The sequence below is a fragment of the Octodon degus genome, unplaced genomic scaffold (genome assembly GCF_000260255.1).
Source record: "Octodon degus isolate 3935 unplaced genomic scaffold, OctDeg1.0 scaffold00173, whole genome shotgun sequence".
In the NCBI taxonomy this organism is placed as follows: domain Eukaryota; kingdom Metazoa; phylum Chordata; class Mammalia; order Rodentia; family Octodontidae; genus Octodon; species Octodon degus.
The window spans coordinates 86,742-100,619 of NW_004524749.1; the positions used below are offsets into that span (position 1 = coordinate 86,742).

Below are 13,878 nucleotides of genomic sequence, written 5' to 3' on the forward strand. Positions count from 1 at the left end.
AGGATAATTAAAAAGCAGAAAAGCAAGCTTAAGACAGAGTAAATGTAGGCTATAGCTTACCACCACCTCTCCCACGAGCTCTTCCGGCAAATCCTCCTCTTGACCCCCACTGCTGCTGTTGCTGGTACTGCTCCTTCGACATTGCTACTTTTATTTCACACTAAAAGAGAAAAATTATGTTCTATCGATTAAAAAAAATAAGATTGCTCATCAGCTTATAATAACCAGAGTAGCCACTACTGTTCATCTCCTTTTGGCTAATTTGGTACTTTCCTCAACTCAAGTCAATTATTAGTATTGAAAGGAATAATCACTTCCAATGATAACCAGTAAGACGGATGTAGTAAGATGTTACTTCATACCACCTGCCAGGCCTAAAAACTTATTTTTTCATAGAAAGCTAAATAAGAATTCACTTTGACAACTGAATCCTTCCTGGTTCCCCAATGTAAGAAAAAAAAAAAAAAAAAGTCTATGAATAACTTTGACAAATTAGGAGTCAATGGAATGCCTTTAAAGGACAAGCATGCAAACTAAAGGATCTACAGTTTGCCAAGCCATTAAATTCTCTATAATTGCTCATTTTCTCTACAAGTTATAAATGCTTAAAACTTACTTTACTAAGCCCAACATTGTGATATTTCTTTTCCATTATCTTCTTCACTGGTTCTTCTTCCTTAAAGGTAATAAAGCAGAATCCACGCCTCTTATTGGTTTTGTTGTCCATGGGGAGCTCTATGGATTCCACCTAGTATCAAAAAACAAGCTTCAGAACCCTAGTTTGCATTTATTAACAGCATATAGTAGGAATATTACAAATGTGGCCCTCAAGCTACTGCTCTTCCATGTTGTTTTCAAATATAATTTACATACTAAGTCTGTAAACCCTATCACAGAACAAAGCTTCACCTGTTACTAATATTTGCTATCCAACCCAAGAATCACAAATTCAAATGCCAACAAAGCAGACCATTTTAAGAAATGCTGAATTTAAATGTCTGCATTTGAGAGAAAACCAGAAGTGTGGCTAGGACTAGATAGTAAATTCCACACCCCAGGTGGAAGGTGCTACTGATATCTTAAAACAGAAAACAGCTACTGCCATGCAGAAAGGCAGCAACAGTTCTGATGCTGGTTGCTCTTACAAGTAGTCTATAATCAGTCTCATTACATTTGCACATTGTATGTACACAAGCTGGGAACAGAAACCAACCCTTCCTTTTTTTGAAAACAGTCTAAGTTGCCCAGGCTGTTGGCAACTTTTCTGGCTCACCCTCCTAGAGTGCTGAGATTAAAGGCCACTGCACCTAGCTTAAATTTTCACTTATATATATGACATTACAACCTACCCTTAATTCATTCTTTTTTTTTTTTTTTGTGGAACCAGGGATTGAACTCAGGCCCTTGCGCTTGCCAGGGAAGCGCTTATTCCACTGAGCCATCTCCCAGGCCCCAATTCATTCTTTTCCTATTCTCAACTAGTTTCTTTCTATATTGTAGGTAACCAAACTGAGACTACTTTTCACCGTATTTTGCATCTTCTACTAATTCAATAAATTTCTTGAATTAACACTGTTTGTCCCAAGCCACATGTACTCTGGGGCCTGCCTGTAGTTCCAACCAGTTACTTCAGAGGCAGGGGACCACCCAAGACCGAGAGGCCAGCCCCAAGTAGAAAACAAAAGTCCTACCTCTTAAAAATAAAAAAATAAAAAACCATTTCATCTTTGTGTACAAAGTGCCCAGAATACTATCTTACATATGCAGATGGCTCAATGAGAAAACTTTTATCAAATGACCTTCATAGACCTAATGTTTTCAACATTCTTATTCCAAAATAAATTATCTGCTCTAACTTTAAACAGCTTTAAAAACTCCAGTGAATTGGAGTTAACATAATACGGCCTCAGACTACTAATTCTGACTTATATAAACTAGGTTAAAACATTTAAAACATACCTCACCAAAACCACCAAAGTACTCCCTTATTTTTTCTTCAGGTGTATCTGGAGAAAGGCCACCAACAAAAATTTTTTTAACAGGCTCTTTTGTTTTCATGGCTTTGGCCCTTTTAGGATCAATCACCTTCCCATTCAATTTATGTTCTTTCTGATCCATGACCTAAGGAAATTAAGTTTTCCATTTTTTATATTTGTAACTTAACTAAAATTCAGATTATCAACTTAAAAACTATAGTGATAAACAGCTAATGTCAGATACATATTAACTAGCAAGTCATAGGGATAGGACATCAGGTAGTACATACTAGTGCATAAATCTAAGTCATTAACAACTGGTAGAAGGGTACTGCCCAAATTTAACCAATGACTAGGTACCAACTCTGTTAAGTGCCAAGCAACAAACGTTTGCTACTTCATCATAATGGTTCGAGACAAAAACAGTGATTTGATCAGAAGCTGCTTAAGAAAAAACTTCAAAATATGCACGTCTGTGAACTCGTTTTAAAATGTTCTTTTAATTAGGTATTTTAAAGTTTGGGGTTTTTTTTTTTTTTAAATCTTTATTTAGGGGCCAGGGAGATGGCTCAGTGGAATAAGCGCTTCCCTGGCAAGCACAAGGACCTGAGTTCCATCCCCGGTTCCGCAAAAAAAAAAAAAAAATCTTTATTTGGTACAGGGTCTCATTATGCAGCTTGGACTCATAGTGATCCTCCTGTTTCAGCCTCCCCAGTACTGGGATTACAAGCGTGCATTTCCACAAGTGGTTTCAGTGGCTGGCATGGTGTGCCCAGGTTCCAGGATCGGCATAATATGCAGTACCAGGGATCAAAGTCAGGACCTTGCACTTGCCAAGCAGGCACTTAGACCACCGAGCTACTTCCCCAGCATCTTACAGGTTTTCTAATGTGTACACATCCTGCTGGGAAAGGAGCATAAGTTTGTCCATGCTAGAAAGAGCTACATCCCAGCTGAGTTAGGTTCTCCTTTTTTTTTTTTAACAGGGGGAAATACGGGATGTTAGGGATTGAACACAATTTTAATTCAGCAGTATCAGGCATACAGAAAAGTATGCAGTAAGTAATTTCTGAATCTGCCCCTTTCCTCATAAACATTTGGCAAGCTTTACTTCTCCCTTCTTAAACTTGTAAAGAGAAAATTACAAATAACAGGCAAATTCATTACATCAAACAATGTTTTATAATATTAACTGAGCAGAATACATAACACACTACCTTATCTACACTCTCCGACTCTTTAAATAGCACAAAGCCAAAACCCCTTGATCGCCCTGTGATAGGATCTAACTTCAGAGTGCAGTCTACAACTTCACCAAATTTGGAAAAGTAGTCCTTCAGATCTTTCTTTGTAGTGTCCCAGCTAAGGCCTCCTATAAACATTTTCCTGTAAAGACAAAAAAAAAAAAAAAAGAGTATTAAAATGCTAAAAAATAAAATAAGCTTTGCTTTAAGTACTATATCAACTACATTAGTAAAGCGCCCTTTCTAAACTGCACTAATTCACTGGACAGTGTTATTAAAATGACATTCTTCTTACATACCCACACATCAAAAAATATGCCAATAAGTTTTTCTCTCTGCTGCTGCTGGTAACTATAAAATAGTGAGCAAGCAGCAAATTAGGTCTACCAACTTGCTTAAAAAAGACGAACATATAGCCAAAATATTACAGTGTTTTCTTAAATATTAACAGCAAGACAGAATCTTGAAGTTTCTTCCAAACCTTCATTAAACTTGACGGAAGGCTGTGATTGATCACTCTCCAGTCACCATAGCAACCAACACTGTATTTAAATTATAGCTAAAGCTCCTTTCTTACTTTTAAAACAGTTAACTTTAGCAAAACTCTTAGCACATAAAATAGAAAAGTCTCAGAAGTTGTAAACCAACTTTCTGAATGTGCTGAAAGTCTTCAAGACAAAATAACATCAACAATTTAGTTGAAAGTATCCACTGAAACACAATTAATTCACTAGTTTCTGTACAGCAGAACCTCAGTTAACCAGCAATATTTAAGTTTTTAAAAATGACAGGTGCTAAGTGGAAACCACCAAGACCAGATCAAAGAAAGAAAAAAAAAATTTAAGTCTTAACATTATCGTAGCAAAATATCAAAAAGCTCAAATTTGGAAACTCGGATCTGTCCTCTTTGCATATGCGCGCGCGCGCGCACACACACACACACACACGCATGCGCAATTAATCTATACCTTCTATTTAAGACAGAGTTGGAAATTAAAGGTAAACTGTCAGAATTTGTTATGCAGGAACTAAGGAATAGAATTAATCACACTTTCTTTCCTGAGCTGTTCTTTTTAACTGGAGGCAGTTAAGAGGAGGGATGAATGAAAACATGGTACTAATTTACAGCTCCAGAAAGAAATTAAAGCAACCCTTTCTTGTAAAACATCACTACCTCCCTGTGGGCTTTCAAGATGTGAGCACTAACGCCCGTTCTTGCAAGCAGCCAATGAACTGTCCCTGGTGTTAGTTCTTTCCTCTCCTTTACCCTCAGAGGGCCTGACTGAGGCGTTACTGCTCTTGCTACTTTACCAGACTCATGTAAGTCCTAACAACAAAGCTATCCTTCAGTGAAGTCCTACATTAGGCATTTTTGTGCTTCTCATTTCAGGCTAGGTTTTCAATTTGAACATTATTCTGGAACTGAGCCATTTGTGTGCTTAATTTTGTGGACTTCCTCAAATAAAAATTCCCTTTTTAGTTAATATTTATAAACCTTTTGGTATTCTATAATGAAATAAACATATATCAAAACACCCATAAAGTTGTGTAGGGATTTTAAATGAGCACTTACTGCCAATTCTGTGGAAAATTTTTGAGGTATTGTCTCAGTAACACATCTCATTTAAACAAGGTAATTTTAAATATACCATATTTACGTAATTTTCATATAAACGTTTTTAGTCCAAGAGTCCAAACTACTTCCTTTTTGGATGAAAAGTATATTACCAACAGTTATCCTTTCAATGTTAAGGACACTGCTTGAAAGACAGACTTTAAAACAATTATTATAGAAATTTCTTATCAATAACTTAAAGTTTGAAATTATTCAACCTAAACAAAGTTTGCATTCTATAGAGATGCAAAACAGTAAGATTTATATAAAGCTAAGTTTAAAAGGCAAAAAAAAGTTCTTCCCACTTTTTTTTTTTTTTTTTTTTGGCAGAACCGGGGATTGAACTCAGGCCCTTGCGCTTGCCAGAGAAGCACTTATTCCACTGAGCCATCTCCCCAGCCCCATGTATAGCTTCCCACTTTTTTTTTTTTTTAAAGTTCTTTCATCAAATACCAAGATGGAACTTTCAATTTTATTTAACCACTATAATGCTTATACTGAAGCACCTTTAATTTAAAATTAATAAATACAAAGATTTAACATATGAAATGAGGCATGTTCTGTAATTCTCAACTCCCAACTATTTCTCACAGAAATTCTCTTATCAAATAAACATACTACACTAATTCAAGTGCCCCAATAAAATGTTCTCAAAAGACACTTCCTAACTTAAGATAGTCTTTAACAAGAAGTTGCTGAAATTTAGGGCTGAAAGAATTCACAAAATAGTATCCTACCTAAACTAAATTTCATTTACCCAAAGTACTATATACTTGGTCAACTACAACTTTTACATATCCCACACAATCATTTATAGTTCTCCAAAAACAATTAACAGGGCCACTTAGTAAGCCAAGCATCCATGCCAGTAATCTCAACGCTTAAGTGAGGCAGGAAGATTTTGAGTTTAACGCCAGCCTGGGCTACATAGCAAGATCCCATCTCAAAAAGCCAAAAGAGCTACTTACTAATACATTAAGTACAACTTATTTCTTAAAATTTTATTTTTTACTTTTGCCAGATTAATCATCATTTCTAAAAAGTATAACTTCCATTTTATATATTAAGCGGCCAGCTCTTAAAATTCTTCAAATTGTGCATTAAAATGCAGTTTCTGAGCAACAGACTAAGTGGTCCTTCAGCCAAATATATATACTAGTGTTTTGGCAATCTAAAACCACTCTGGCTCTTCTGCTCTTACTGGTTAAAATGGTAACAGGTGAAATGTATTGCAACTAACACAAACAATACCAAATACATTCCCCCATTACTAATCTTTATTCAGTGGGCACAACTGTAACTGTACACCACTATAAAACTAAGTGTTTACCATATTTATGGGTAAGTAGACATTTATTTTGCCTCTCTCAAACACTGGCATGCATTTTCCACCAAACTACAAAATGGCCCAAGATTAATACTGATTTAAATTATCTACATTTTATAGGACTGTATCTTGCTTAAAGCACAATACCTACTGTCTGTCCAGATTACCTCCGCTGCCTTGAATACAGACTGATTTTCAAGCTGCTTTCACTCCTGTAGAGATGCAAACACTTTCCAATGAAGTAGAGATATTACTTCGAAAATTCCTAAGCAGCAAAATTAAAACTACCAATTTGTTCCGGTAGCAACAAAAATGGCTAATGCTGCAATGTAAGTTTCAAATTTGATCCTTCAGCTGCAAGTGCATCAATAATCCCCAATGAAAAGATACAGGTTTTCATCTACCATATTTTATTAATAAATTTCTTAATCCTATCCATCACTAAACATTTCACCCCAAAGGCAAACAGTATTCAATTTAAAACACCTACTCAACAAAGAAATGTTTCTTTGCTTTCACAGCTGTATTACGGTACACCCAAATGTAAAAGTTCGATGACACACACCAAACCCTGCAGAATGACTATCCAGATGCTACTGTCACTCAGGCAGATAAGCTGCTTTGGACATTTATTGTACTGTTTCAGCACAAGTTTCAAGGCAGTAAACTCAAAATCCCTATGTTTAAACTCTAGCTCTCCCACTTACTATATAACCCTGTTTTTAAAATTTTTTGAAAGCTGTTTTTCCCCATTTTAACTGAAGGCACCTAACAATTAGGATTAAATTGGGCCAATACACTTAGAAGCACAAAGTACAGCCCAACCCACTCAAATTGCTCAGCAAATTGTTTTATAGAACAGCACCATGTAGACATTATTTACTAAAGCAACTTTTTTCATTTGCTCAATTTGCTTACATTCTTAACTACAGACATAAACTTCCCAACATTAAAGTAAAAAGGTCATGAATTTAACAGATACTAAAGTTTTCAATGCTAAAGCCTTAAAATATGCAAAAATGTTTAAATATCCCATGTTAGGGGGAAAAAAACCCAGATTGGAAAACAGGTCATCTTTTAAGAGCCTCATGTGCAGCTTCTGAAATAGTCATGATGATTATATTTACATACATGCCATTACTTTTATGGAACAGTACAGGCTGACAGATAAATGGTCCTACTTAATCCTGGCAGGGTTTTTTTCCCACCGGTAAACTAATTCAACTATTGAGATCGTTAGGTTTACCACTCTAAAGTAGTAAATATTTAAAAGATTTTCTGTAACAATTTACTGAAAAAAAATTTATTGAAGATGAAATCCCATTATCTTTTATCTTACTTTGAAACAGGAAGCAAAAAGAGGTATTCTGTAACTTGTAAACACTTCCATACAAATCATAATCTTACATATAAGGCTTCATAACAAGTTCTGACCATTTAAAAACACAAGAGTATCTACCAGGTAAATATTTCTAATGTACACCCTAATTGGCCAATCACTGTCACCTTTTACTATAATGTTATCTAATTCCCATTTAAATAATTTTATCAAATTATAGACTTTTTAACTATACTGAAATCTAAATGCAAGTCATGAGTATATTTATTTGGAAACGATTATTTATTTTAAACTTCCATCATTAAAATATTACTCCACAACTAAGTATCACGTGGTAGGGAAGTGACTTTACAATTTGTAGAAAAACTACCCTAGGAAGTATCCTGACAAACTGTTACCTGACAAATTACCAGACTTCATAGATCTGGTCAGGTTTAAAATACACAAAAACCACATTAAAGTTGGACAGTAAATCTTCTCTCCTGAAACTCTTCAGTCAATAAAAGTTAAATTCCAGCATTCTTTCCCCATTTTAATACATAATTTCTCCCCAGCTTTATATGTAAATGATTTAATATAAAGAACCTATTATTCAAGACTAACACGTACAAGATCAAAGATTTTCAAACCAAAATTAATTCTTCTATATTAAATCCCACTACTTTGTACTTCACAAGGAACCCAAATGACTATTACAAAACTAGATTGAATCTAATAAATTAAACAATTTTACAAAATAAATTTTATAAATGCTTAATCCAACAGTTTCCTTTTTTTCCTCATTACATGGAAAGGACATCACATTCTTTAATGTTACCTATCAGCTCTATATAGTAAACTCCCACTTACCAAAAGGTTAAGGAACAGTTACTTCCTTATCATAGATATAAATGTTCTGATTAACTAGATCACTACATACTGATAATTCTATGAAGTATTCTATGACAACTGACTTAACACTAAAATCAGAAAATGATTCTTAATGAATTCTTAAATCTGTCAATACTTTAAACTCATTAATTTGCAACACAACTAAACATCTGTAGGACAGTCACTTCTTGATTCTGCTTGTTGGTTTCTCTTTGAATGTACGTGTTGATAGTTTCATCTATCTACCTCACAATACTGAAGAGTGGGAGATTAATTTTCTGGTTGTTTGGAGCTTTTTAGTGGTCTTGATAAGCAGGAGCTTATAGGAAACCCAATACTTAAAGGACTGCACTTTGGTCATTGGTCAAACAATCATCAGTAAACAGGAGTCTTTCTTCCCTATTCCCAATTATTTTTAATACCTGGCATCAACATATAACGCTCCAAAAACTAAAAACATGCTTACCTTTACTCCACAGGAGTAAATCACTGGCAGTATCAACTATTAGGACACAGGATAAATACATACAAGCTATGAAAGTAGGCTATGTTGTCAATCTTCCTGTGGTGAGCATTGTTTCCAACACAGAGATCCGCAAACCAAATAACAAACATATTACCTGAGACCACTGTTGAAAGTGAACAGAAACAGATTCCACACTTCCAGCATCCAGTTCAGTGCCCTATCTACTAATACGCTGAAAGTCAAATCAAACTTGGACTAAAATGACATATCACTCCATTTGTGAATATGTACACTAGAGATACAAATCTTTAAGAAGAACATGAAAATTATTTTAGCCCTTTTTAAATATTTTCAAGCATATCTTGTATCAACACTTGAAGGCTAAACAGGTATTCAGCTATTAGGGCCGTTTTACAGATAGCACGGTACCCAGGCATTAAAAACGTGAGTTTAAAGGGGGTCACATGGCTTGGAAGGAAAAAAAAAAAAAAAAAAATCCCAGGTTTGAGACAAACATGCTTTTCTCAAAAAACAGTACTGAAAAGGTCAATGACATTCTTCAACTCTAAATTTAAGAAGTAATTTTCAGTATCTTTGCTAAAAAATTAACACACAGGGATGTAGTTCAAGAGTAGGATATATTTGCCTACTATGCACAAAGGCCTGGGGTTGGATTCTAAACACTATCAATAGAATTTAACACTCCTCCCTTAAATGCTCACCACCTCAACATTTTTGTAGCATCAGTTTATGCAATTTTAACCCTGGAAGTATGTCAACTTCCAGAGTGTTTCATAGAGACCCATCTACTTGGGCTAAATCCAACTTTCCTGCAAAGGTCATAATTTGGCATTTGACTGTTATATAATCACTTTATAAAACAATGTTCAGATTACCCCAGAAACACTAGAGTATAGAATATAATCTCAAATATTTAAATCAAAGCAATGTGAAAGCCTATTCTTTTAAAATTAGACAAGCAGTTACCTGTAACAGAATTTGCAGAATCACATGAGTATAATCTACTGTTTAAGACCAAATTAATTTAAAAAATACTGTTGTACAATGACCAATAAATTAATGGGATTACGTTTAGTCCTTCCTAAAAAATCCAGTGTAGAGGGAATTTACATACCTACCTTGTAAAACTGTCCCAAAGCTAGCAAAACAGTTTTCTAATGTTCTTTAAATTTTAAAAACACTCCCTCAGGTACTTCACTACATGGCATGTGTACTTCACCAGACACCAAGTAATTTTAAGGTACCTACCCTGAAAGCATTGCAGCACTGCAGAGAAAATCATTCCACACCACAAACCAATATGGGAAACTCCAATGTAATTGCTCTTAAGTAAAAACTAGGGATGTTAATGTTATAAAGATTAGAGCAAGGTGAACTGAGGAAGTCATTTCACTATGAAACAAACCATTGTTCTCAAGTCTGTAGTAAAATGTGGAAGCATCCCATAAAACCCTAACAGGAATGTGCTCCTCAAAACTGTTCATTCTCATTATTAAAAAAAGATTGCACTACTCTCAGATTTGTAAAAGACAATACACACAGAATTGTTAAATTTAGATGATTTTGAACCTACTAACAATACCAGTTTTATCTGCATAACTGAGAATGTGTTACACAACTGTTGTCCAATATCCCTCAAAAAAAGGGATAACGCAACACATAGGCATGGCAAGTGCACAGACAATAAAAAATAGGTTTGGTGGTCTTCAGGCATTTTTTTTTTTTTTTTTTTGCGGAACCGGGGATTGAACTCAGATCCTTGTATTTGCCAGTCAAGCGCTTATCCTACTGAGCCATCTCCCCGGCCCTTCAGGCATTTTTTTACTCAAAAAAATTAGTATCTGGAACAAAATAGGGCTGAGTAATTTGGCAGTTACTAAGTCAAATATTAGACATTAAAAATGAGAACTATGGAGGCAGGCATGGTGACAACACACCTGTAGTCCCAGCTACTCAGGAGGCTGAGGAGAGAGGATTACTTGACCCTATGAGTTCCAAAAAAAAAACAAGAGGGGAGAGAGAGAGAAAGAGAGAAAGAACACTATCTTGTAAGTGCAAACTTGCTTAATTCAAAATGAATTTCACTAAAATCTACTTTCAGTGGATGACAAGTGTCATAACCTAAAAGGTAGACAACTGATCATAATCTAAAATGTTCGCTATGAGTCACCCCAAAAGTTATAAAGTGGCAGAGCAAGGATAATTCTAATAAAAGTCAAAATACTGACATTCAAATCTTCAAGTTTATGATTTTTAATTTCCAGGAACAATTAAGATTCAAAATATGTAACAGTAAAGTCAGTTTACTTTTAATTTGCCATTACACAGCAGTGAAACTGAACTATTTGTGCCAACTAGTCATCCAAACAGAGGAACTAACATTTATGGTAACACTCAATATACCACACTGATCCTAACATTTTTCCTTTCATATTTTCCTTTGGCTATTTGTTTCCAGTTACTTATCTCCAATCTAACACTGGAAAGATTTCAGTGGAGAATATAGTGGTAAATAAATTTTGTGTAAAATTTAAATGTATCCCAAATGGGCTCTTAAAACACAATATAGTTTGTACAGATGTAAGGCAACTAACTATATACAAATTAGCTCTCAAATCTCCAATGGTGGACAACTGATGTCTACAAAACTCAACTATGATTCTACAGGCATGAAGATCATTTGGGGGAGGTGAAGGCCGGATAAAGTAATAATCAACAGACTAGCCTCCACAGAAAAGTCATACATATAGAACTATAACATTCCAACCTAAGCAGTAAGAAAAAGCTGGTGAGAGCTGTATTAGTAAGCCACAAGAGGCCCACCTCTAAATGGTTCATACCCAATTTTTATTAAAAGGGTATTTACTAATCTTGTGAGTGGGAAAAGACGAACATTTTTCTGTATAATGCAGTCATCAAAAACTGCTTTACTTAACATTTCCTGAGTATCTCAGTACAACATGCAAAACACTTCAAGTTTATAAAGCACTCTTTATATTTAGCATTACATTTCAAATTTCAACAAAACAGTTTAATAAATGTGAAATCACATTCTTGCCCAGATATAGAAACATAATTATATTTAGCTTAAATTAACCAAACTGTAATTACATGCATTACCACCGACCAAATACCATAAAATGACATCAATCTTGCCCAAAAATACATGATACTCAGTAGTTTTACATCCCAGGTACAAGATAGCCTACAACGCTAGCAATGTCTAGAATTTCCTGGGGCAATCAATGGGCAACTAATAACCTCTGCATTTTATAACGATTGAAACCTTTATAATACAGAAATAAAATTTAAAAGTTTTACCATTCTTCCCGCTGTGCCGTCGCTGCTTCAGTGTGTCGTGGGGAGGAGTTTGAATGGCTAGGGAATTAACAACCGGTACAGCAACCAATCAAAATTCTAGTTTTAGTTTTTGGCATTGTTAGGGTTAAAACTTTTAATTCATTTACACTTCAGTTCAACAGTAGGTAACTACAAAGACAGCTGCTTTGTGATTTGAAAACTCAGGGCTAATAAGCCTGTTGCAAACAGTACAAGTTATACAATTAATTCACTTTGGTGCTTCTGTCCAAAGAACAGAATTCAAAAAGTAAAAAACTCAAAATGCTAAAGGCTTAAGGTTCTAAATAAGCTGCAAATGTTAAAGGCATAACATTTCTCAAGTTAAGCTACAGATAACTCAAGATTACTTGTTTAGGAAAGTTTTCATTTCCCCTCCCTCCTCCACCCTCAGTAAACAGCCTGACAAGTCTGCCTGGGCTGGGATTGTAACTACACTGCACAGTAGTCCAAAGTGCCCCCCGCCGCGCCCCAATTCTGTGCTCTTACCCAGGAAAGGAAATCATGGTTTCTAATGCCGGGTTAAAGTGCCTTCTATTTTGTATAATGAGGAAAAAATTCTCACACACACCCATTACAAAAAGGAATGGAAACACTAACCCAAGATCAGTGGTCAACCCCAATTAACCTGATCTTGTAACTCCAGCTAATTCCTGTATTATGCCCCCAGATGCTGCAACTCCATGTATTAAAAGCAGCTCTAGGTAGCACATGCCACCGTTTCTCATATTGGAAGCAACCTAACACTCAAAAACCTGCCAAAAAAAAAAAAAAAAAAATTTATCTCACGGGACAGTACAAGACTAGAAAAAAGGAGCAAGTGGCCCTACTTTTAACAGTAAGCCAACGAGAAGAGCAATTCAAAAGGCTCCTTAACTCTGAAAACGGAGGAAGAAATGAAAAAAATGTAAGTGGCATTAAAAAAAGTAGAGCATAAACGGCTCCAACAGGGCACCCAGCAGCTGAGAGCGCGAAAAGAGTGCGCGGGGAAAGCAACTCAGCCTACCGCCTGCCGGGGTAGCCGCGCTCGGTCCAGGGCGAAGCCCACGCATCGGCGACCCCGGCATCGCGGCAGGTACTAACGCGGGGTCCAGAGAAGCCCGCCCTTGTGGAACCATCTAAAGTGCAGGGCGAGAGGGGAAGAGTCCCAAGGCGAAACTTATTTAAATTGTAAAATGAGCCTGGCGTGGAGTGGGCTCGGGTGGTGCGGGTCGACCGCTGGCCGTCTCCGAGGGCGCACAGGTGCAAAGAAAGCTCAGCGATCGCAGTAGAAAACAGGGACGTCAAGAAAAGGGTCCAGGAGGAAACAGCGGGAACAGGAAAAAGACGTCCCCGAGACAGGCGGGAAAAATCCTGGCGACTGAGCCGGTGGGAGGAGACCGCGCGGGAGGAAGGAGGGCGGGCGGGAGCCGCATGGTGACGGCGGAGGTGGGGACGCGGGGGGAGGGGAAGCGGCGCAGGCCAGGCGCGGGGGGCCAGGGACAGGGACGGTGACGGTGCGGGGCCGCGGAGCCGGGGCCAGCGGCCCTACTCACCCTTCGTCCTCCTCGTTCTTGCTGGCGTCAATCTTGGCGCCTTCGGACTCCGAGCTGCCGCCCTCTGGGCCTCCGGCCGCCGTTCCGCCCCCGGCCCCGGCTCCACCGCCCGCCGCCGCCGCCGCCGC

General features: G+C 36.9%; 1 protein-coding gene across 1 annotated transcript in view; it reads right to left on the bottom strand.

Moving 5' to 3' along the window:
• Positions 1 to 13,878, bottom strand: part of Hnrnpd (heterogeneous nuclear ribonucleoprotein D) — a gene marked incomplete at its 5' end in the record, with an annotated part of 17,126 nt that extends 3,248 nt beyond the window's left edge. Inside the window, 6 exons of the mRNA XM_004643373.3 lie at positions 61 to 160; positions 617 to 748; positions 1,960 to 2,121; positions 3,194 to 3,362; positions 12,180 to 12,236; positions 13,751 to 13,878. Coding sequence (XP_004643430.2) covers positions 61 to 160; positions 617 to 748; positions 1,960 to 2,121; positions 3,194 to 3,362; positions 12,180 to 12,236; positions 13,751 to 13,878 — 748 coding nt within the window. The remainder of the gene's footprint in view (positions 1 to 60; positions 161 to 616; positions 749 to 1,959; positions 2,122 to 3,193; positions 3,363 to 12,179; positions 12,237 to 13,750) is intronic.